General features: G+C 44.3%; 1 protein-coding gene across 1 annotated transcript in view; it reads right to left on the reverse strand.

Annotated features, from left to right (window-relative positions):
* The window catches only part of CAMK1D (calcium/calmodulin-dependent protein kinase ID), a 146,312-nt gene that overhangs the window by 22,006 nt on the left and 100,141 nt on the right, over positions 1–24,165 (reverse strand). Inside the window, exons 4-6 of the mRNA XM_010581108.1 lie at positions 22,975–23,113; positions 18,436–18,562; positions 9,246–9,321 (exon numbers count right to left, since the gene is read on the reverse strand). Of these exons, the coding sequence (XP_010579410.1) occupies positions 9,246–9,321; positions 18,436–18,562; positions 22,975–23,113 (342 nt within the window). The remainder of the gene's footprint in view (positions 1–9,245; positions 9,322–18,435; positions 18,563–22,974; positions 23,114–24,165) is intronic.

Here is a 24,165-nt window from a genome sequence, read left to right on the forward strand (position 1 = left end):
CACGGACCTCTTCTCCAGTGCAACAGGGAGGAAGAGCTGGTGGAAAGCAGGACAAGGAGCCCCACAGAGCTATCAGGCAGAGGGCAGGACGCATCTGCAGGCTCTGCATCCCCAGGCACAACGAGGACGATGTCTGGGAGTCACTCTACCTCTGCAGCAAAGCCTGCCCGGGCTGCACATGGACCTGCCGCTATTACGGAGACACACAGAGAACCTCTCCCTCTCTCACTTCTGCAAGTAATTTTCCTGCCCACATCAAATTGCCTACCTTGCCTAAGGCTAACAACAGTTCTGTCCTGGTTTTCAGCATTTATAATCAGACTTCGCAGAAAACCTAGCCCCAGGACAAGCAGGACATTGAACGTTATTTGCCCAGTTTGAGCTAAAACACTCAGGCTGCACCTTCCCAGTGCTGCAGACAGCAGGATAGTCATTCTGCTGAGGCAGGGCTCCTCCAGCCCTGCAGATGCTGGGCATGGGAGAGACCACATCTGGCACTGCATTAAGCAAATGCAGTGACAAAATTCGTGTGTCAGAGATCCCTCATAACCAGCCGGTGCTGCATGCAGTAGTTTGTGCCTCTGCGCAGACATGCTGGCAAAGATAGCCCTTCCTCAGGTTTTAATACCAGTGTTGCAGAGTGTCAGATTTACCTCTGAGGCTGGTCCAAGGTTTTAGGAAATCCATCCTGCTCACAGTTAAACAGGCCTTCCTGTCTCTAGCGTGTCTGTATAGAGATGTCCCAATTTTTTCCTCTTATCTCTAGTCTACGGTGTAAACTATTCTTTCACATACTTTGCTGATATTGAAATGATCCTACAGTTTTTCTTAAACCCTGAGTCAATCAACCTCAGTAAAGCATTTAATTGGAGATAGGCAGCCATTTTAAACAGACTAAAGATCTAGCTGAAACACTACACTGTAGCAACAGCAGAATGGCGGGGGGGGGAGAAACTGTAAGAAATGAAATACTCAAGTTATTTATAACCCAAAGCCAGCCGGCTGCCCTGAAGGTTATTTGAACCAACTCAACACTTGAGGGTGAAAGGAGCAATGTTTTGTTAGCTCTGAAGAGCCAGTGTGCTTGATGATAAATAATCAAAATGCTGGGTGAGATGTTGATCTGCGTCAGATCCATATTGACCTGGAAGAACTCTACTGAAATTTGCAGCATTATAATGAATCCACCGTGGCTCAACTGAAGCAGAAATCTCTCTCTTTATCTTGCAAAGCACGTGAGCCAGTCCTCATTTGTGTCCCACTGGATGACTGCCATTATCAAAACCAAGTACGATAACCTCATGCCAGACCAGCATTTATGTTCGGAGCAGGACTGCATACTTAAGGGGCACGCGCTTGTGTATGGGGCTCAATGCATCAACTCCTACGTGAAACCCAGTGGTGGAAGCGGTGTATGAGAAGGGTCATTAAAAATGGTGCATTCAAGCAAATCCCCCAAAGCCACTATGCACCTAGATGATGGAGGAAAAACATCTGGTAACTGAATGCAGGAACTGGATCCACAACCAGGATCCAGCTTTACACGTATCTATGAAGAACATTTATATAACTTGCTTTAATGTAAAAAATATCAGCGCTTACATCCCACAGTCTTGTGGGGGGATGCACACAAACTGATTTTCACCTTTCTCCTCTTTTGTCACAACTCTCAAGATTTTGGGCGCTTTACTGAGGGGTTTGGAAAGTCTGGAGTTGACAGCGCCAGCACTGCAACTGTTAGGATGGCCACTGGGGTAGAGATATCCAGGCTGGAGGAAAACTGCTCCTCCAAAGGCACTTGGAGCCATTGCTCTGTCCCCCTTCCCTGGGGAACACATTGGACTCCATATAAGAAGCCTGACAGCCCTTCATTAATTTCTTGCCTTCCTCAGCACTTTCCTTAAACAAAACCAAACTGCTCTGATAAAACATTTTAGGGCAAGCAGACAGCGCTGTGCATGCCGAGGTGCTGGCAGGCTGCTCCAGAGAGAGAAATAACTCTCTTAAAATGTGCACTGTACTAATTACCTTGGCAAAGGTACAAGAGCACAAGTTAGGGCTGCTGTGATTTATACATGCTTGTGGCAAAAAGGTAAGAGCAAACTGCTGAGCAGCAGGGAGCTGGAGGGCTATAACCCTGCAAAGGGGGGAGCAGAGAGACATCAACCCCAGCAAGAGCCCCAGCCTCTCCAGAGCCTTTCGATCCCTTTCCTACACACATCCAGCTCTTCCCCTGCTCCTCTGCATGGCTTTGGTATTTATACGGGTCTGGGGTATCTACTGCTGTGTCTGGGAGGTCACTGAAGCCCATCACAGGGGTGGGTGCTGCGAGGGCTGATGCTGGGAGGGCTGGGAGCAGAGCCAACGTCATGCAGGAGGATACTGGGACTGCTGGGAGCTGGGCACAGGGCAGAAAACAGCCTCTTTTGGCACAGCTTTTCCCTTGCTAGTGAGAGCTTGAGAAGTGTTAGCCACTATTACAGGTTACGGGCAGGGACATCCCTCCAAATCAGCCCCCTGCCTAAGAGCGGGCTGAGTGCAGGGCAAGGGCTGGTCCTGGCTCGGCCAGGGATGGGGATGAACCTCCTGCATTGGGGGACCCAAGGATGCTCCTCCAGGAGGCAAAACATTGAGGACCTACACCAGAAAGCATGTGGGAAGGGAGCACGCTCCTTAGGACGGAGGAGGTGGCATGTGGGAGGGGAACACCAGGGCATCCTGGCACAGGGAGGGGTTGGAGCCAAAATATAGGCAGTCTTGCTGTCCTTTCCCTTAAAATCAGAGTTTAGGAAGACATAGAAGTTTTAATGTTACTTACTTTAATGTTTTAACGTTACTGGCTTTGCAGTAAGGGATGGGAAAGCCCCAGTATGTTAGGCTATCATGCAATTTATGGCTGGAGGAAATCTTGCTGGACTTCCAGCAACTGGGCCACCTTCCAAAGTCCATAATAAGTTTTTCTTTAATTCTTACAAAATCAAAATCCCACCGACTTCATTTCCATCTGCTGGGACATTTCTGTGTGAAAAAATTGACCTCACTATCAGAGGTTCTGCTGCTTTTCTTTAGATATGCAGAAATATAAAAATAACCCCTCTGTTTTCAATGTGAAAAAATCCTGCACTGTCCTGGGGGAGCTTCAGGCAGCTGTTAGTTGTCATCATTTTCTTGCAGTTTCACCAAATAAAAGCTTTTCAGAATTATTCAGCAACCTTATCACATCAGCAACAGATATTCCCTTAACCTCCTGTTCCCAGTCTTGCCTTGAAAAGAATGGGATGCAGATGAGAAAAACACAGGTGGATATACAAAAGAAAGATATTGCCAGAAGTCATTTCTAGAAGCCATCAGGAGAGCACAAGAGGAATACCGGGAACATCTTCTCCTCACCAGGCAGAGAAAACAAACCCCTGCAAGCTCTCATTACATATCGGGGGTGATATTAAAGGCTAAATAACCCATTTGCATAGTGAGTGTACAGCCTGTAACACAAGAGGCACTGGGGTTAGTTTTACAAACAATTTTATAGTGAGATTAGAGCAAAGAGTTCAGTAAGTGCTCAAAGACCTGAGATGTATGGGAAGTTGTCCAAGTGCTATTTATACAGATAAATGCATGTATTACATCTTATTTTGGGAACGGACCCTCATACTGGCTGCCACTGGTGCCCTCATGAAACTGTGGACAAGGACATATTAGCATGGGGAATAAAAAATAAATTAAGAAGCAAGCAATGAGGAGCAATCATTCGGGGTTGTCTTCCCAGTTTTTAATTGAGTTATCCTGAGCAATCCAACATGCCCATGTACATTTTTGCACCACTAATTCTCCTGCCAGTACTGAACAAGTAAGTTATTCCTCACTTTCTTGCTTAGCCTTGTGTGTGATGCTGAGCAGGTGAGATAACTGACCAGCTTTTCCCAATGTGTGACTCCAGGATGATGGTGGAAACTTCTTCTGGCATAATATACTTTGTACCATCCCTGGTTAATCCTTCCATACAAACATCATCAATGATTCATGCACATCTACTTGAAAATCAAAAGCAACTCAGCAGCAAATTGTGAAAGTATGATCCAAGACCTATCTCCAGATACTCATTGTTTATAAATAGCAATAACAAACCAGTAATTCTTGTCCTACCAGTGAACAGAATCAGAAGAAAATTCAGGGCAAAATGTGTTCAGCCTAGTGCAGAAGAGACAGGAGGTGTTGACTATGACTAACCAGGGGCTGAGGCAGAGCATTCTGTGGCCCCAGGTCCTTTTCCAGCTTTGGAATATGATTTCCTATTTTTTGCATAAATTAACTCACTCTTCTCTATATCAGGTATGCATGCGATCAGTATTTTATCTCCCCAAGCTTTTGTAACCCCTCATGTGACCCAGACAGTGAAGTCTCTTGCTCTTCTTATGCTCTATATTTTCAAGCTGAACACATTATCAAAACTACCTTGTGATAAGTAGAAAGCCGAGCTCAACAGAGAGGGTGTTTCAAATTGAGAAATATTGCAACTGGAATAACAGGAAATTTCAGGCTGCTAAAATTAGTTCGTGTGAATAATGACTTCTCATGCAAAACAGGTTTTGATAAAAACTCCGCTGGTGCAGCCTCTGCAGTCTGGCTGTCATTAACGAGAAGCATTAGAGACTGGCGCTGAAACAAAGGTATTTTTCCTAAGACATCCTTCACCTTGCATATCACAGAAACAAATATTTGTCTACAGCGTCAGTGCCACCGAAACAGTTTGTTCTTCCAGTGTCATAAACTGAAGGCTCTCATGTGAGAAAGAGCTTGTGTCTGGAGGCACTCAAACCACTTGCAGTAATAATAGCTCAAAGCATCTTTAATTTATGCCTGGCTTCTGTGTTGGATTCCCGAGTTTCCATCTTCTTAAATGACAACAGCCCATTCAGAGTGGCTGTGAGGATTCATGGGAGAGGTGGGGAGGTGATGCAGGACAATGTGCTTGGATTGCCCTGTGCATAAATACGTCTCCGACTGGTTTGGGCACGTGCAAGTAGCTCCAATTGTGCTGACTGTGGAGCTGGAAATGGCATATCCAGATGAGTGTGGTGGTATATTGGAATTAATAACTCCTGCTCAGGGCAGGATTAACTACCAGCATCGCACCAGGGCGCCTATGCTGCTGGTGCTTGCGGCATCTCAGCGCCACGCTGCACTGTGAGCGTGCTGGCTCTGCGACCTCGGGTGGTGGGGCAGTGCTGAGACAGCAAACCTCGGTGTTAAAGCTGTGCCCATCACTGGTGGTATCAGACACCGCAGCAGGGCTACCTCCTTCCAGGTTAGGGAAGGACCCCTCTTCCTCTCTGTCTCTACTGTACCCCTGACATCCACTTTCTTGCGAGGCCATATTCGCAGTTTCTGGCTATTCCTGGAAGCAAGGATGAGATCCAGTTCAAGATTAGGACACAGGAGATGTGGGCTGGGTTTCTAAGCTCCCGTTGCAGTCCATAGAGATGGAGTCAACGGAGACTGGAGAGTGATGCAAATGTACCATAAAGCAGATGAATCCATACTGTGAAGGCAGGGGTCTGAGTTCAGAGCAGGGTGTGATCCCGCAGCCTCAGCATGGGCATCTGGTGCTATTCGGCACAGTCCGTGGTCTCCCGCTTGGCCTCCATCTGCCACTCCAGAAGGAAGGTCTCTGCAGCGCGTTACGCGTGCCAAATCCACGTGGCTGTCCCAGACACCCCAGCGTGGCACTAAACACAGAAGTTTAGGCAACTGAACGGCACATCCCGGTGAAATGACTGCTTGCATTGACCCAGGTGGGTTGAGGTGCCCACACGCAGAGCCCAGTGCCACTGGAGAAGCTGTCAAGTGCACAGGACCCCTGTCCCCAGCTGGCAGGTACGCCGGGGGGCTACGGGGGGCTGGACCGTCCTGCAGCCGCAGCTTGCGACCAGGCGGGATGCTGTACGTGCCTGAAACAGCACCAAGCACCTACGTTAGGGTAACCAAAGAGAGCCCTGGGGTGCTGCTGACTGTTACAGGAGCTGAAGGATGTAGTTCACATTCACATGCAGAAATATTCAAGGAGGTGGTTTGACCTCAGACCCAATCCCACCCAAGCAGTAACAGTCTGGCAAACACATTACCGCGCTCCTACGGCAACGCATTATTGCCATTCATTTTGACTGTATGTAATACAAATCAAGTCCTTATTACATGAAGCACAGAAACCCTGAAAAGGTTTCCTTGTCCTGCAAATGGGAATTCATAGGGACTCAGTCTTACTAAACTGATTTAAGCCTTCAGGGCTGGGAATTCCCCATACAGCAAATGGGGAATTTAGATTCGAGGAGTGTGTATGCCTTGTTTGACAAGCCCAGCACGTGCTGATTGTGAAAACAGAGCAGGAAACAACTGAGCTGAACCTTGCAGAAAGAGCAGCCTTGCTTAGGAAGGGAGAAGGACTATGGATGAGATTGTAACCTTCAACATACTGAAGATGTGTTCATAAACTGGGTATGGAGGACACATTACTCACCCGTAATCCTCAGCAAGACACAAAAAAGCAACAAGTGAAATAACAACAGGTCTGCCAGCGAAAAAGACCTTTGGTGCATGAGCCATGGTTGAATGGGACTGAAAACTTGGAGGAAAGCAGAGCCAAGTTTCTCTCTAGGCAACAAGGATGCAACAGTTCACAGCCCTCCTGTGGGCTGCCAGATGGACACATATTTTCATGGTGGATATTTGACAATAAACTGAACCTAGCCAGCGGTCGAGCTGGAAGTGAGGCAGCGTACTGCTGTCTTCCAATTGCATCCTCCTCCTTCCCACTCTCTGAAGCTGGTACTCGGCAAAGTACAACAAAAGCAACAGAAAAGACTCTACCTGACTGTCCTGCCATGGCTGGCAAGGGCCGAAAACATCAAAAAACCCAACCTCTAGGCCTTCCATGCTCAGGTTTGCTTGTGGAAAATGGTAAGTTTGGGTCAGCACACATCATCCTCAACTAAAAGTGCACTAGGGAATGATGTGTGAAGCAGCCTCTGAGGTATTTTGGCATGTCTGCTGTCTTCCTCACTGCTGTAGCATGTCCCGCTGGGCTTTGCCACAAAGTCAGAATCAGCACTGCTGATTTTTGCTTTGTTATGCAAAAGTTTTTTGCATCTTGCTATTGATGGTTGCTCCAAGATAAATCCATCCCCCTGCAAAGTTTTGTAGTCAACAGGTTTTCAAATATTCATGCAGATTGGAAAGCCAGTTATAAAGTTAACGTTTTTAGGCAAGGCTTTGTTTTCAAATAAATAAACATACATGCAAATAAATAAAACCTTCCTATACTATCTTAATATGAAAAAGCTATTTTGGGTAACATATAACTTCTGCTCAAGACTAAATGAGAATGTAAAGAATGAACACTGCACAGAGTGGATAATACAGCAGTGAGGTTTGTCCTGGCAAAAATAGTTCTACTACACCATCAAAAAGTTATTCGTGTTGACAAGCCATGAAATGTTTGCATAAGGAGAAAGGGAACAAAGTAGGAATGCTTTAATGCTGTGCCTCATTGGAGCTGCTTTTTCCTTCAGTCTTGTATAACTGTGACAGTTGTGTAAAAGGGAAAATAAAAAAAAAGAGAAAGCACTGGTAACACTGGCATGAAAAGACATTTGTTTCTGTGGCAGTCAACAGCTACACAGCAGCTCTGTGCTCTCTTGCACAAAAGGAACAGGCTTGTTGTGCTCTGTGTGGTCACCCTGAGACAGCCCATGGCGAAAGCCTGACCTCCTCTCGAAGACCCACACAAATAGCTCCTGCTTCAAAGCCTGCTAGGCTGTGCAGATGCAACCTATACAATTGTTATTTGAAAGACATGCATGGACTCACAGATCCGAGCCCTGAGCACAGACTACCCCATCAAGACAGGCCCCTAAGCTAGAGGGAGTCTTCCTACAGGTTCACGGACAACGAATTCTGCATTTCCTTCTCAATCCAAATATTAGCAGTGATTTCATATACTCATGCACACAGAGCTGGATTCAGACAATGGTGCCAGAAATGTTACGGATGCCCTTCTCTGGACAGCACTAATGACCCCTGGCACCAGGGTATCCCTGCGACCACAGTAGCCAGGACACCTTCCCAATCCTTCCAAGTGTTGTCGCTGTGCAAGAGGTGGCTTACCTACTTCCACAGTTCAAGCACTGAAGGTGCACCCACATCTGGAGTACTGGCTGCCCCTTTCATGGAGACAAGTCTGAATATAAGGGAAAACCTTTTCCCCATGAGGACAGTCAAGCAGTGGAACAGGTTGCCCACAGACCTTGTGCAGTCTCCGTCTTTGGAGGATTTCAAGACCCAAATGGATAAAGCGCTAGGCAACCTAGTCTGACCTCAAGGACAGGACTCCCTGAGGTTCCCTCCAATCTAAATTATCCCACTAAGCCTTTTTGAAGAAGGGTGGCAGGTACTGAATGAGGACAGGCACTACATCTTTATAAACATATGAGTTCTGAGATCTATCTGCCACTTCGGAGAATGCACAGAAGTCCTGGTCCTGTAGCTTTCTCAGGTAACCAATCCCCACTCCTTTGAGCAGCAATTAGCCCCATTAGAGGAGCAAATCTCAGCCAAGAATGCAGAGGGTTAATGGCTTGATAGAAGAGTGACAGAACTGACAGGGCACAAATCAGCTCATCCTCTCCTATGGGACCTGATGGTTGGATGTGTTAAGGAAAATGATCCCTCATTTTTAGTAAAAATCTCAATACTTTGTATTACATTTTAATGAGAATAATTCACTACAGGACATGAAAAGTTCTTCCCTGCTTATCTCCCTCTGTGCCCTCCCCAGGGAAGAAAAAGCCAATAAAGTGGTGCCTTGAGAGAGGTGGCCCTTCAGGATACGCCTGTGGGCATGATGCTGTGCTCTGTGGACATGGCCAGATTTGTTTCTTGTCAAAGCTAATCTGAGCAGGGGATGTAATAACTTCAGTAACGTCACAGCCTGGACAAATCCATACTATTGCACACACTGTAGTTCAGGTGGGAGCAAAGATTTGGGCTTTTAAGGGGTCCGGGTTCATTCCTACCACTTCTGCCCAAATTTCAGCCTTTGTGCAACTAGGAGGTGTCCAGGGTTCATGTTATCCTGGGTCACAAGTATCAGAGACTAATTTTTTGGCCCAGACTAAGTGGGTAACTATATGGTGGGAGAGCATGTTGCAGGTCCCCAAGCTGCCTGGATTGAAAACCCAACAGATACTCACAGGATATACGCAATGACCCCGATGGACCAGCAGTCCACGGCTTTGCTGTAGGGTTTCTGGGCCAGCACTTCAGGAGCTGAAAATAAAACGCCAAACAAGCACATGTTACAAGACCAAACATTTGAATGTGTCAAGAGGTAGGACCCTGAAACTTGAATTTCTCTCAGACCTTGTGTTGCCCTTCACATACAGCCCTTGCATTTGCAAATATCCTGATGTTTTTGAAGCTCATATTCTCACAAAGAAGGATGACTCCTAAAGTGGAGCAAATGCCCCTTTTTCTGACTCCAAGGACAGAAAACAAAACCAAGCACAGAAAAATGCATAAGAGGCAGAGGGGTATCACCTCCCTGTCAGAGGAACTTCAGGAGACTTGGAGGAAAACGAGGCCGAGCTTTGCACCGGTGCTGAGATGCACGTTCACCCTGACAGCCTCACGGCTCCACCACATCACGCTGCCAACCCGGGGGCTGCAAGAGGCAACTCAGAAAGCGCAGCGTGTCAGGGAGGTGATAAGGTACATCTGCAGGAGAGGAAGGAGAGCTGTCCCCACACCTCTCAGCTGCTGCCTTCCAAAGCCTGCTGGATGTTGGAGTCACAGGGAGACATTTGTCCTTCTGCCTCTGAGAACGCAGACTCCTCAGAGGGAGAAACGAAAAGTAGCAGGAATGGGACACATGGACAAAGCAACTGATCCTTCTGCCTCTATAGCCACCATGGTCTGAATTTTGCTAGAAGTGAGAGCCTGGGCATCTATTGAAACTCTTCATGGGTCTGCTTTCCTATCTTAACACCAGTGAAAGTTTAAAAAGTACTTTTTTTTGTTTGGGAGCCTGGAGTATTAAGTTTTGCCTGTTAGGACCTTTCAATGCAAATGCTTAAACCTAAATTTTAAAACCCTGTGACTTTAATCTTTTTCATGTAAAGAAGCTTTTGCTTTTCTCAAAGCAAAATGTCCACAGTAATGCAAGAAATCACTGATCGTGGCATTCCTAAAGCAGACTTGCCACACCGCGTTTTAAAAAGCACAGTATTTCCTCTGAGTACTTTGGAGTTCAAATGCTGCAAAAAACCCATGAAGGGGCAAGTCCCAGCAACAATATTTCTTTAGGGTTACACCTTCCTCTGACAGGAGTCTTACCAACATCAAAGCAGTTAGTTACTTGAAGAAACGCAAAAAAAATTGTGAAGCAAATAAATGTATTGACACTTGAGCTTCACGTTTAGTTGCTACAACTGCTTTGGTGTACTGGTAAGGACTCTTCAAAGAGTTATCTTCTTAAGCTAGACAAGTCAACAAAACTAAGGTCAAAACTGCCAGCAAGGAAGGGAACAGGAAGCAATAATGAGAAACAGAAAAGACTTTCTGGTGCTTGGGCATGAGACCTTATAGAAGGGATTGAAAGGAAGACAGTGCATGAGGCAGATGACGGCATCCAGATTGCATTTCCACAAGCAGCAGAATGATGGAAAGGGTCAAGTCACACTGGGGACACATTGTAAAAAGGAAGAAAATCCAGGGGAATGTGGGTAAAAATATAGCTGGTCGCCAGATTATAAAGACTCTTGAAGATTGGGATATGCCCTAATCTGTAGCACAGGGTAAATATTACCCCAGTCTTCAAGTCATCCATCAAACTGGGACCACTGCATGTATAAGAAATTAAAAAGATGGTTCTGTTCATATATTGTTAATCCTAATACACTGTTGTAATGTGTGAATACTCCAACACCTATCCACTATGTGCCAAAGGAGGTTTCTTTCCACCATACCTACATGAACAGCTCCTACCCTGGCCCTAGGTGCTTCACAGAAACCCGCACCCCAATTCTGAGAAGCCCCTGACTCCTTCCAGGACATGGGCACACTGTTGTAGTCTATCAAGGTTAAAATGTTCTTACTACAATAGGGGACAGAGCTGTGGAAATGTAAAAGGCATCTATAGCTGGTGTCCAAAATACTACTCCTTTTTCAATGGCTGGGTCAGGGTCTGTGTGTCAGCTTGGTGCTGGTCAGTCTGGTGGGGGTGAATTTGAAGACAAACTTGGGATAAAAGAATAGAGCACTGGAAAGCCATCCTATTTGGTCTGCCACTGCCTCCCAGATAGCCTGGCAAGCTGGGACAGTCTGGCAAATTTACGTTTATCTTCTATAAAACAGTTGTTTCTCAAAGTTGCTCAAGACAACCTTCTCAGACAGCTCTTGTGTCCCTCAATCTGACTCTTTTCTTCCTGATTCACCAAAACTTGCCTCCAAGTTTTCCTCTAAAAAGAACCTTTTTTCAAAATGTGCATCAAGTGGACATGAAGATGATCAGAGAGAGGGCTGGAGCACCTCTCCTCTGAGGACAGGCTGAGAGAGTTGGGGTTGTTCAGCCTGGAGAAGAGAAGGCTCTGGGGACCCCTTATAGCAGCCTGCCAGTACCTAAAGGGGGACTACAGGAAAGCTGGAGAGGGACTTTTTACAAGGGAATGTAGTGATAGGATGAGGGGTAATGTTTTTAAACCGAAAGAGGGCAGATTTAGATTAGATGTAAGGAAGTTTTTCACTGTGAGGGTGGTGAGGCACTGGCACAGGTTGCCCAGAGAAGCTGTGGATGCCCCATCCCTGGCAGTGTTCAAGGCCAGGTTGGATGGGGCTTTGAGCAACCTGGTCTGGTGGAAGGTGTCCCTGCCCATGGCAGGGGGGGTGGAACTAGATGGTCTTTAAGGTCCCTCCCAACCCAAACCATTCTGTGATTCTTTCATTCTATGAAATAGGGTTTGTGAGAGTCAGCTTTCTTTTTTGTTCCATGCCTTGTGACTGAATTTTGTGACAAAATATGCAGAAAAAGGGAGTTAATTTTCCCCTGTCTTTAGGCGATTAGACTCTTCCAACTCTCCCAAATTCCCAATATTTTATTCACATATCTGACTGTCTGCTCCTGTTTGCCTCATTTTCAAGATTGGTAAACATTATACATCTTATAACCTCCACAGAAAATATTATGCAAATGGCTCCTGAGCACCACAGATCCTAGTGAGCTCCTGACATTATACAGATATACCACATTAACATAACAAAAAACAAATCTGAGACGAGGGGATGTGAACTATATAAAGATTCTCCCTCTTAAAACATCAAAGCTGTGCTGGGGTATTTCTCTTCATTTTAAAGGAGTGAAGGGCACTGATAACAGTCAGTTGCTGCTGCGGATGGTGGCTGTGAAGCAGGTAAGAACACCATGGGATCAAGCCCAAAGCAAACGTGAGGCTATTACCTTCTCTTTGGTAAACTTTAATGAAGAAAGGCAGGAGGTTTAAATAATTATTTGAAGGCCAAATGGCTGCTTTTGATTTTTGTTCCAAAGAGCAGACATGCAACAGGAACAGGAGAACATAGCTAAGCATCATCTGTCTCTGATATATGGAAAAGACGGAAATACTTAATGAGCTGAAAAACAAGTCAGAGGAGCTCTCAGAAATGACGGTAGATCAGTGCCAAGAGGCAAAAGCAGGAGACGCAATGAAAAAAATCCAAGAGCTGACGGCCTTAAAGGATCAACACAGACAGCTGAGGAGACAAAACAGCAGTAAGGAGATGGGGAAAGTCAAAGCTCCCATTTCTGGCGCTGGGGAAATGCCAGCTGAGCAAAGGCTTCCAGTATCGCACCTCCCCAGGGAATCACTGTGAGCTCAAATGCTACACAACAGTCATCCAGAGACAGGAAAGTCGATGAAGCAAACCTGGACCCTTTCTCCACATCCAGGAACTGTTTCAGGCTAAATCAGCATTGCTACCAGCAACATGTGGCAGGTAAAATGTTGGGTAATGGTCCCAGGACCTCATCCCACCTGCAGGTACATGAAGACGTGCTTCCCAGGCCAGTTGAGCTGCTGTTTTACAGTTAAGGGGTTTTTTTTATTTAGTTATGTTTTGCTTTTAATAAGAGAAAAAATTAAGAGTTGTTTCAAATGGAGGTTTTTAAGAACAGGAACAGAACAGGAATGTTTGGAAACCTTTCAGAGCATTATGCCATTACCTCCAGTGAGCACAGCTATGCTAATAAGCTCCCTAAAAATGCAGCTGCTGGATGCCAAAAACAGCAATCCACGTTCTTGCAAAGAGCTCAAATGATGGCGATTGCTCTGATACTTTAAGCCTGTTGAACAAACTGCACAGGTCATGAGGGTGCCTGTTCTTCATACCAGCCTCATACTTAAAAATGATTCTCCTTCACTCCCATGATGGTACTACTCCCAGCAGATTTTTCTGTCCCACAAGAACTCGGTCTAATTCTATTTTCTGTGGTTTATATGGCTTCCCACAAGCTGCATGCCAGAAGGAATGAGGCATTTGAACAAAGGGTGGTGGTTTTGAAGATCCCCATAGGAGTGACAAATCAGCAGGCTGCTGAAAATGTGGGAGGAATAGAAAGATGTAAATAGGGTTAAAATGACCAGGGACCTGCTTATATTGGGCAGGGACATAGCTCAGCTGGCCAAGCAAATGGGCCTGGTGCAAGCCAGGACTAGTAGTTCAGCTGGTAACTATTTTAGTGCCAGTTTCCATCACGTAGGCAAGTCCTACAAGTAAAGAAGGGGAAACATGAATGGGCTGCACAGGTACCACATGGCCATGAAATCCGAGAGGGAAGGTGAGAAACAGGCAGAGTTTGTAAGGGACACCAAAGGGAGATGGTGCCAGCCCCTTTGCTTAGGCCTCTTGAAGGTACCACCTCAAAAAGATGGACAGAGAGGAACAACCCTGCACCATTGAGAAGATGGTTGGATGCACGAAGGACCAACCCAGTCCCTCTCCTGAGGGCAAAGACGGTGCAAGAGCAGTGTGAGCTGCTCTGCTGCCATTCAAAGTGTCTTCCTCATGGTGCAAACAGGCTAGGAGGCATATGAAGCAGCTTCACCACAAGACCAGAGTCCCTCTTCCACTGACTCCTGGGATGAAAATAACTTCTTTCCCTCTTTCACACAGTCCTCCAGTGTTCATCTTGTCCTGATCGGCCAAGATTTTGAATTTTGGGGCTGTTTCTGAAGGACAGCAGGATTTCGGTGCAGTGTTGCTGGCTGCTTGTGCTCCTGCTGTCCCTGTTTCATGTTGCTGAGTCAGATTTAGATAGCTCTCATGGAACACAATGCAGCTACAACCACACACAAGCAAACTCCATTTCAGGATACAGCAACAGAGCTGAACTGTCATGAGCTTATGCCTGAGCAAACCCTGGTGAGAGCAGTGCCCATGCTTTATTTTTACTTTATTATTCATGTTACCACCTAAACAACTCCTGGGGTTGCTTTTTGCTAATAAGGATATTCCAGAGGCTTATTGAATATTTTCAAACCTTTGACTCAAAGGATACTGAGTAAGTCAAAATTCAAGATGGAAATCTGTTGCTTACTTAAATGCTTTGGCCTTGCGCAGGGCTAAGAGAAACGCATGGCTTTGATACGATCTGAAATTACTACTGGATTTCTGACCAAGCTGAAAGTTGTGAAATGACCTTTCATAAAAGCACTACAGAAAACAAAACCAGTAGGTGAGGTGGGGTGTACGGGGACTAACCACATATCCAGGGTCCAGCCCAATACCTACAACAGGGAAATACAAGAAAATTTTACTTGAAGTTGGGTTGGGACTCAGAGCAAGAATTTTAAATATCAGTAGGATTAAGATATTAGCCAGCCACAAATACAGTTCATAATTCAGCATTTCTGCAAAAGGAGATCAGATTTCCCGAGACAGGCTTTCTAACATTTTTTCCAAACTTTTCAATGCTCCTAAGTGTCTTGCAAGTCTAAGTCCTACCTGCAGAAGTAACCAAAGCTTTTGAGAGACCAGCTCTCATGGAAAGTCAGTCAGTGAGACCTAATTCTCAAACAGCCAGAATCTCTTTAGAGGAATTTGCTGAGTGACTGGAGTCACCTCCTGGTGAGTGCCCAACTTGACGCACCTCAAGGATGACTCATTTTCAGGCAGTTTTGAACACCTCCTTCATCAAAATCAAGTTCTTATAAATGGTCTCAAGCTGAGCAGCCTGAATATATGCTTTAAAATGATAAATCACTAATGGCTTATGCAGATCTTGCCCACAATCACTCAGATAATTCAGGATTTTGAAAACACCACTTCTCCAGTTTAGACGATGGGGTGCGATCCATGCAAGTCAGTCCACACGCCTAATTTGCAATGAAATGAGCCACACAAGCTGCCTCATTTTACCCAATTTAGGTGCTATCTAAAAGTTGGGCATCTAGTCCCAGCTCATCGCCTAGACTCCTTCCGTAACAAATGGAGAGATAAGAGCAGTAAGCAGATGAGAAAATGGAAGACCTTTTCATTAGAAGAGGTAGTATTATCAGACCTCCTCTTCAGTAAGTAAACATTTAGATTTGCATCTTTACAAAAGTGGCTCAGCTAACTGGGTTAAATTATCCTGTCATCTTTTCACTATAGGACCAAAACCTCTGACAAAACTCCTGAAGGGATAAGATCTCTGAATGGTTGACAGTGATTTTATCTGTAAGGCAGAGCCTTAAAAGCTAATGTGCTAATGCACTACTTGTTATGAACGTTTTAGATATACTCTAATTTGATAAGCAATACTTTGATTTTCAGAAAGAAAACTGATATTTTTAAGAAGTTTAAGTGTAATTACACCCTCCCTTATTCAATGAATTTCTGAACCACATAAACAGGAATTTAGTGTCTCGGGTGCCACCATTCTTTGGAGATGAAACTAAGAAAACACAAAGAGTTGAAAGTATATTCTAATCAGGGAAATTAGATAGAAATGACAGGGGGGCTTGCACACTTGCAAATACTTGGGCAGCAGACATGAGTTAAGATCAGGTCTGCTACCAAGTGAGAAGCTTATCCAGCACTTTGCATAGAGGGATCCAACTAGATCCATTTCTGGAGATGAAGTATAAATTGTGACAGATGCTAATGACTTCTCAACAGAGCCCTGGGTGCCTTTGACATGTGATATATGCCTAATTTTTTTCCATTAATTTAAAAGCAAAGTGGTTAAACTGACAAAAATAATTAATTCCTCATAAAATCTTAGAAAATGAGGTGTTCTACATATCTTTAAAGAAAAGCACTGGGAAGTGTATTGCAAGTGATGGATCCCTGTGGCATGTGTCTGCCCCAGTCCAGATGAGGACACATATTCATGTTGTGCCATTAGGAGGAAGGACTCTTACATTTATTTGAGGGCATTAGGCAGGTGCTGCAAATTGGAGTGACGCTGGAAGGCACGAAAGCTTTCAGATGTGGACAAATTGCAGACCACATATGCAGAAGCCACATCATCAGGTATAACGCTCACGGAGGCCCATTTGTGGGTATCACCACAGTGACTGACAACAAAAATTTTCTGTGCTTGGAAAATGTTGTCTGGGCAACCAATTATATTAAAAAGAAAAAAAAAAGCAGCACTAAAGAGGAGCTGTCTCCTGTGCAAAAAAGAAATACAACAAATATTTGAAGAGGTTTTCATTGTGAGAGAGGAGAAAAAACTCCTGTCAGCACTTGAGAAATAAGAGGCCGTGACCTCTTGAACTGTGATGAGTAAATCCTGCGTTCAGTAAGGTAACAACAGGCCTGGAGGCACTTGTGTAGCTATCAGCGCGCAGACCATGAGTAATGAGAGCTCTCAAACATCTCTGAAAGCACTACAATTTGTGTCACATGCTCTGAGAGCTTCCTCTCCAAAATAGCAAGTTTTCTTATGCTGAGAGGCCATATGAGATCACTCAGTGCCCAAGCAGAGTCCCACTCCCTCTATTCCATCAGCGCTTCGGCAAACATCATCTGAGCTTCCCTGTGTCTCACAGACTTATTCTAGTCAGTGCCCATTTCGGAACAAAATAAAACATGTTAATTAAGGACAGAAAAGCTGACAGCAAAAATTATGAAAATTGCCATCTCAGCTCAATTCCTGCTAGTGCTTCAGAAGAAGATTTCCAGCCTGGTGTGACTGATTACAGAAGACAGCTATTCAGGCTGTACAGAGTGCATCCTGACTCATACGTCTTAAAATAAAAAAAAGATGGGCTGATGGCTTCACAATGGGAAACCAGAGAAACCTATTCCTTTTCCTGATGTTATCAGGATAGAGTATGTCTGTGCAGCGTGAAGATAAATGCCCAGAAAAAGGTATTCCTGGGATAAATCTGGATCACTGTGTCATAACCGCATAACCTGTTTGAGCTCTCACACCACGGTATCATCAGAGCTATGAAAACAGGTGAGGTGGCAGCTGTGAAGCAAAAGGAGCCTCTGACTGCTGGAAGACATCAAGTCTTTCCTGCTGGAAAGATCTGAGACAAATTTATCCCTGGGGAAGCCACTGTCATTTTAGTTTCATGTATTTCATGGATACCCCAGAGATTAATTTTACCATCTCAGCTGGCTAGGTAGGTATTGTAGGAAGCACAGGCTTTCTGGATCCACCTCATGCATGAAGTAAGCCTTTTAAATAGTGTTTCCTCAAACAGACCCTGTCATCACCTGCCATATAATCCTCACATTCAGTTACTTTAACTTTTTTAAAAGGATGCTGGTAAACACACTGCTAATCAATAGCCTGGTACAATCACTACTGAATGGACAGAAGACCAAAGAATAATGATAGGAAACAGTTTGATACCGTCCAGGAAGGCCTGAGGATCTAAAGAGCTTTTGCTTACTGACATCTAGGAGTCAGTAACTTAACATGGCTGTAACAGAGGGTGACTGAACATGCCTGAATAAACGTAGCTCTTTCATTTTACTGTCTTCTCTCAGGGGAATCTCGCAAATGCTATCCTTTATGATTAAAATAATATGTTACATTAAGTAAAGCTTCTTGGCTTTATAGGTGCTTGCAGAATCGATGCATTTGAGGATATTCTTCACGTGCTCCTAATTTAGCTAATTAGTGTCTTTGAGAAAACTCATTGTGCAAAGGACTAAAATTATGAAAGTGAATCCCACAAACCCTGAGCTGGATTGCAGGATGAGGACCCAAAGGAGAAGAGCATACAAGGCAGAGCACCAGCAGCTTCTGAAATCCCTGTTTCTAAGGAACATCTGTAAAATCTCCTGTGCACTATGCAGTGGCACTGGGAACAAGTATTATTCCCTTTTCACTATCTGCCTGTATTGCAGCTGGGAAGAGTGGATGGACAGTATAACCAAGCCTCTTACCGACATAGCCAGGGGTCCCGCAGGCTGTGGACATCACATCTCCTTTACCCTCCATCTTTGACAATCCAAAGTCACTGATCATGATTTTTGACTCTTCATCCTGGCTGTAGTAAAGCAGGTTCTCGGGCTAGAAAGGGGAACAAGCAAAATGGGTTTTGAATGTGTAAGTCCAGTAACATCTGTTGGCTGATGCACTGCATTTAATACAATCCTTAGTTAGATCATACACTAATGTAATCTGGTTCCCCTAAATCCTAAAGAGTTGCTCTTACAACCTATATGGAGATCCTCTCCAGACTCCTGTATGGCAACTAATGGAAGAAGCTGACACCTTGAGCTTTGAGCAAATTTCCTGGGATAACAAACTGCTCCTTTGGCACCTCAAATAAGAACTAAGGCTCGTCTTTTACTTGTGAGATGTGTCTGACACATTTTCACTTCAGAGTGATAAAATGGAAGGATTCATTTGAAGGCAGGTAAATATGGTAAATACAGGTAGTGTAATGAATATTTTTTTATACAGCATTCAAAAAAGGAAAAAGGACAACAGTAGGTATTAAAGAATTTTTGTATCTTCTCCACTGGAAATAAACTGTTAGGAGAGAGGAAATGCCTTTACAGTTAACAGACTTGCAGCAAGGATGTTTTAGCTAGAGCTGATTAGGAAAAAATGCTACAGCACTAAGCGCAGCAACTTGTTTATGCTGAGAGAAAACAAGAATCACTCCACAAAGCCCTGTGACTTTATACCAATGTCAGCTGGGTTGGAGAGCCCAAACAACCTCCATCTGCTACAGCATAGTCCTCCATCCATATGTTTTGAATGAACGCTGCTATACAGCAAAGCTCTTGCTAGGTGCTGTGAGAGCACACTTCTTCCCCTTCTTAATATTTGGGCTTGCAAAAAGGTCCAGCATCTGCTGGCGCTCTGACAGCTTGGTGGTAACGGGGTGCCATTGCACCACCCGGACCTCGGGGTCTTCATCTGTAAAAGTGACGGATACCCAACATTTCAACATAGCCCTGGTGTAGACTTTTGCCCAGAAGCTGGTACAAATGCCCACCCGCATGCAACACGTTTTGTCTATCAGCCCGCTGCGCGCTCCAAGAAATGACGAGAAGCCGTTGTGGCCACACAGCATCATCAAACTCTTTGGGACGCGTCCAAGCTTGGATTTGTAAGGAGGAGCAATTGCAGTGCAGCAGCACCAGCATCTGTCTTCCCACCTTCCATCACCATAACCTCCTGCTCTGGGGAAAGATGGGACGAAGAAGCGCCGGGGACTGACGTCGCCTTCACCCTACTCTGAGGTTGCCGTTCAGCTTCAAGCGGAGGTTGAAGCACTTTCTGGCTCCCCAGCCCACTCATGAAGCCACGCAGTGATGGCTTTATCCATAGGACACAATGGCCATGAGAAGATCTATAAGCTGCATCCACAGCTGTGAGCCAGCTGGGACTGAGGCAAAAAGGGAAATAATCCTGTTTGTAAAAATAATTATGAAGTCGTACCATTTATGCTTCTTTCTCACGATACCTTGTAAGTCCAGTGCATTAACTGGCCATAACAATGCTGACACTGTTTTCAGGCACCACGTGAGACAGTTATATGCCACGGTCTGCCCTTGGTTTGGAGTTACTCTTGATTTTTACTAGTGCACTTCTGATCTGCTGAGGGGTTGGTAGAGCTGGTATTAAGGGAAAGACAATTATTTCCTAACGATTTCTGCTAACTCACCTCAGGCTCCCACTTACTCCTATTTAGTAAGGCCAAGAAACCCACCCATTTAAAACTTAAACTTGTTTAAAACCCGTCTAAAAGAACTCTGGTTCTTCAAGCTGGTTAATTCAAAAAGCATTAATGAGGTGGCTCTGTACCAAGTAGAGCAGCCCAAGCCCTTCAGTCCTTTTGTACATCCCGGACTTCTATGGACGTCATCTGCTGCCATCTCTTGTTATCTGCTGCTGTGTTACTTCGATTAGAGACTCGGAGCCCAGATCTGCTTTTCCCAACTACAGCAAGTACTATTTTGGTATCTGAATAACACATAATTACAATAAATAATTGTTATAGATGTTTTCAAGGGTTGTATTTTTGTAGAGTGGATTCTTTCCCAGAGTTTCATTTTGGGGGATCACAATTTGAAACTTGCACTTATCTTGATATTTTGAGATCATAAAAAGCCTTATTATAGCCCTATTTTTGCCATCATGGTATGTTTGTGCTAACAGAAATTCACAGCAGGTGTTCCTCATATACCATATTTTATGAGTCATTTTAACAACTGATATGGTACTGACAAAGACTTGCAAAGAAAAGAAAGAGAAAAAGAGCTAATCTTTGCCCCAAAATACCACCGGAGAAGGTTAGTTTGATCTAAATTCAGCACGTCCTTAGATAAACTCTGAAAGTAATTTGTAGATGAATCCACTTCCCAATTACCAGATATCATATTTTATTATAGGAACTTCTAAATAAGATTAATCTGTTTTAAAGTGAGAGCTACAGCCTTCCTTTAAATTATAAAGACAGGAATATTAAGAGCTTGTACAATCAAATATCTGAATTAAGAGGATTGACCTCCCTCCAAAACCTCTGGCTGCAGGAAGAAGTGTGAAGTTATTTCCTATAAATTGAACTTGGGAGAAAGCTGGTCATGTTAAAATGCTAAACACCACTTCCGTACTGAAATGCGGTGGAACTCCAATAAATACAAGAATATTTCTATGTACTTCAGCATAAAAGCAGGAAATGAATGGGAACTGAGGGCAACACATGAAGACTGTAGGAGATGGAAGCCTGACCAGTCCCTCCTTACAGAAAACCCATTATTTGGGACTGTTAGGACTAAACTGCACAATACTGAGGAGGAAATATTATTTGCGGACATCAGGGTATATTTTCCTTTGGGGGATTGAAGGTTTTGCCTTAAAAATGTACCAAAGCAATATTTTAAAAAATATATTTCTACTTTCTATTACTCTAGTCTATCTATGAAGTGAAGATCACAGGATGCTCACTTCTGGTAGAGGTGTACAGGACTGAGGCAAGTCCCTTGCAGCAGTAAGGTGTGGAAAACTTGCAGTCCTATGGGAACGGGCCACACACAGCTACAAGATTCACATCTGGGGCAAAGAGGAGCAGAAGGAAATGGCTGCATTGAGGCTGCCACAAAACAAGGCAACGTCTGCTGGTCTTGGGCAATGCTCCACCTTGGAGAGCTGTGGTGCTGGTGGTTACACCGGTAATGGGCTCTATTATGGCCCCGCTGCATCGTATTTTGGGAACAAGCCTGTCATTTATTATTTTACACCACTCAGCACTTCACATCAGCACTGATTTTGGAGGAGATAAAAGGCAAATAAAGAGCATCTCTCATCACCACAATTTTTCATCCATCTTAAGGCGTAACAGCGAGGTCACATTGCCGGCACTACAACCTTCGCTGTGAGGAGACAGCCAAAAATCACAAACATGCAGTTTAATATTAGACTGTATTAAAAATACGATTAATTTAAAAATACATTTAATAAAAAGTTGTATTTAAGAAGTAAAAAAAAAAAAGAAAAAAATGCCAAACTTCTCTGCAGCTCTTGACTCCAATAATGTTCATTAAGCCTTTAAATAATATGACTCGTTTAGCCAAATTCCACTCTTTTCACATAGGGACAATTCAAGGCCACAGCATCAGCATCCAGGGAAACCCCTGTTTGGAGCATCCCTCCAAAACACAACCAGAGGTGTTATTTCATTCACTGAATTCTTTGTTTCTGGCAGTAAGTTTGGTAGAATTAACTAGCTCAGGAACCGAACCCAGAGTTTTCTTTTGACATTTGTATCTTTTTCCAATGTCTTCTGCTAATTTATTATTTAAAATACTAAAGATGGGGAGGTTTAGCTGTGTGTTATGAAATCCAAGGCTTTCTGCTTACCTTAACGACAGTTTAAGATATCGGAAGGAAAAAATACAGAAATAATGTTTTGGGGTTTTTTTGCTAGAAAAGCTGAGAGTTTTTGATGTGATAACACGGTACAGCTAAAAGGAATATTATCTAAAAATCACATTGGCACATGATGTTCCTTAGAAGAATTGTTGCTTTTAACAGTGTCTCCAAAAACACTGGTCCAAATAGCATGATAGGAAATCATACAACTTTCCCACACTATTTATTGTTACTAATTATTATTAAATAAAAGTAAATATAGCACTGCAAATCTGCAAGATACTTTTACAGCAGTAAACACTTACATCCCAGCTGAGATGAGTTTCCTGCCTTAATGTAACATTTCAGGTCTTAATGAATGACTTTTTCCCCACATCATATGGGCAAAACTCCCACTGTAACAGCATTGATTGCAAAGTCCTCATTAAAACCAATTATGATGGGAGGATATGGAGCGTTCAGAGCATCTCTCTTATAGTAAAACCTTACTGAAACAGCCAGTCCCAGTGGAGGCTGGACCTACATGCGTTAGACTCACATAATTATCCAACCTTCATTACCGCTGCCCAGAGGACCGAGTCACGCCGCGGTCGTACCTTGAGGTCCCTGTGCACGATGCCCATTCGGTGCAGGTAGTAGACGGCATCCAGGACCTGCCGGATCAGGGTGCTGGCATCCTTCTCGGTGTAGAACCCTTTCTCAACAATCCGGTCGAAAAGCTCTCCCCCAGACACTCTGGAAAACATGATGGGACGCAGAAGTGTGAGGACATGCTTTGTAGTGTGTTTTCTACCTCTCTAAAGGATGGTCAAGGCCATGCACTAGCCACAGGCAGTCCAAGCACATATCCGTCTGGAGCTCTGGGGGCTCTCCCACTGTCCCAACAAGCTTTTGGTGTTGGTTTTCTCACAGTCCAAGGACTGGTCATACTATAACGGGAAATAAAATCCATCACACATCATAGAGTGGTCCAAGATGCACTAGAACTTGCAGAGGGAAATCACAACTGTACCCAGCAAGGGCCAGGGGAGCAGACACCGGTTTCCACGCTGTCACACCCTGGTGACCTTTGTATAGGCGAATTCGGTCTGCCCTTCCCGCTGGTGCTGTCCCACTGAGGTTGTAAGGCTCCCTACTACTATGAGCCCTTGGGGGGCACATTTCACTCCACCAACCAAGGTTTTGCCCTGGAGGAATGGTCCCATTCTCCTTGCCCCACCGGTGAGTGAAATGCATACAGTAGTTACTGCCAGTACCCACAGAGCATTAGTTCATTAAAGGACTCTGGGTCTCTGGCGATTTTAAATGCTCTCAGAGGTTCCCCCCTTTACCCATACGTGTATGTTCATTTATCAGCAGCCACGAACTCTTTAGGCAGAGCACGGCCTCTGCCTGGCACTGGTAGCAGACAGTTATTGATGAGGGAGCGCAGATTATCAGCACTATTAATCACCAGATGACACAGATGGGAATAGGATTCCACAACTCAAAGAGGAAAGAAAATAAAACCTTGACATCCCACTATTTAATGTCTGCTATATTACACTTTTCCTCTGCCCTGCTAGAAATAACACTTTCTGAACCCAATCTTAAATAAAGAATGGACACATTAAAACTCCCTGGAGGAGTATCTGGGGAAACAAAAGAGGAAAGAAATGTCTGAGTAATTGAAATAATAAAACTGTCAGCAAAAAACTGCCCAACTAGGGTAATAAAAGATTTCCGTTTTAACAAGCAAAACCTATTAAAAAATAAAATGTATGCGATATGTTTTTTCAGCAAGTTGC

Source organism: Haliaeetus leucocephalus, unplaced genomic scaffold (assembly GCF_000737465.1).
Source record: "Haliaeetus leucocephalus isolate CR32 unplaced genomic scaffold, Haliaeetus_leucocephalus-4.0 Scaffold751, whole genome shotgun sequence".
Classification (NCBI taxonomy): domain Eukaryota; kingdom Metazoa; phylum Chordata; class Aves; order Accipitriformes; family Accipitridae; genus Haliaeetus; species Haliaeetus leucocephalus.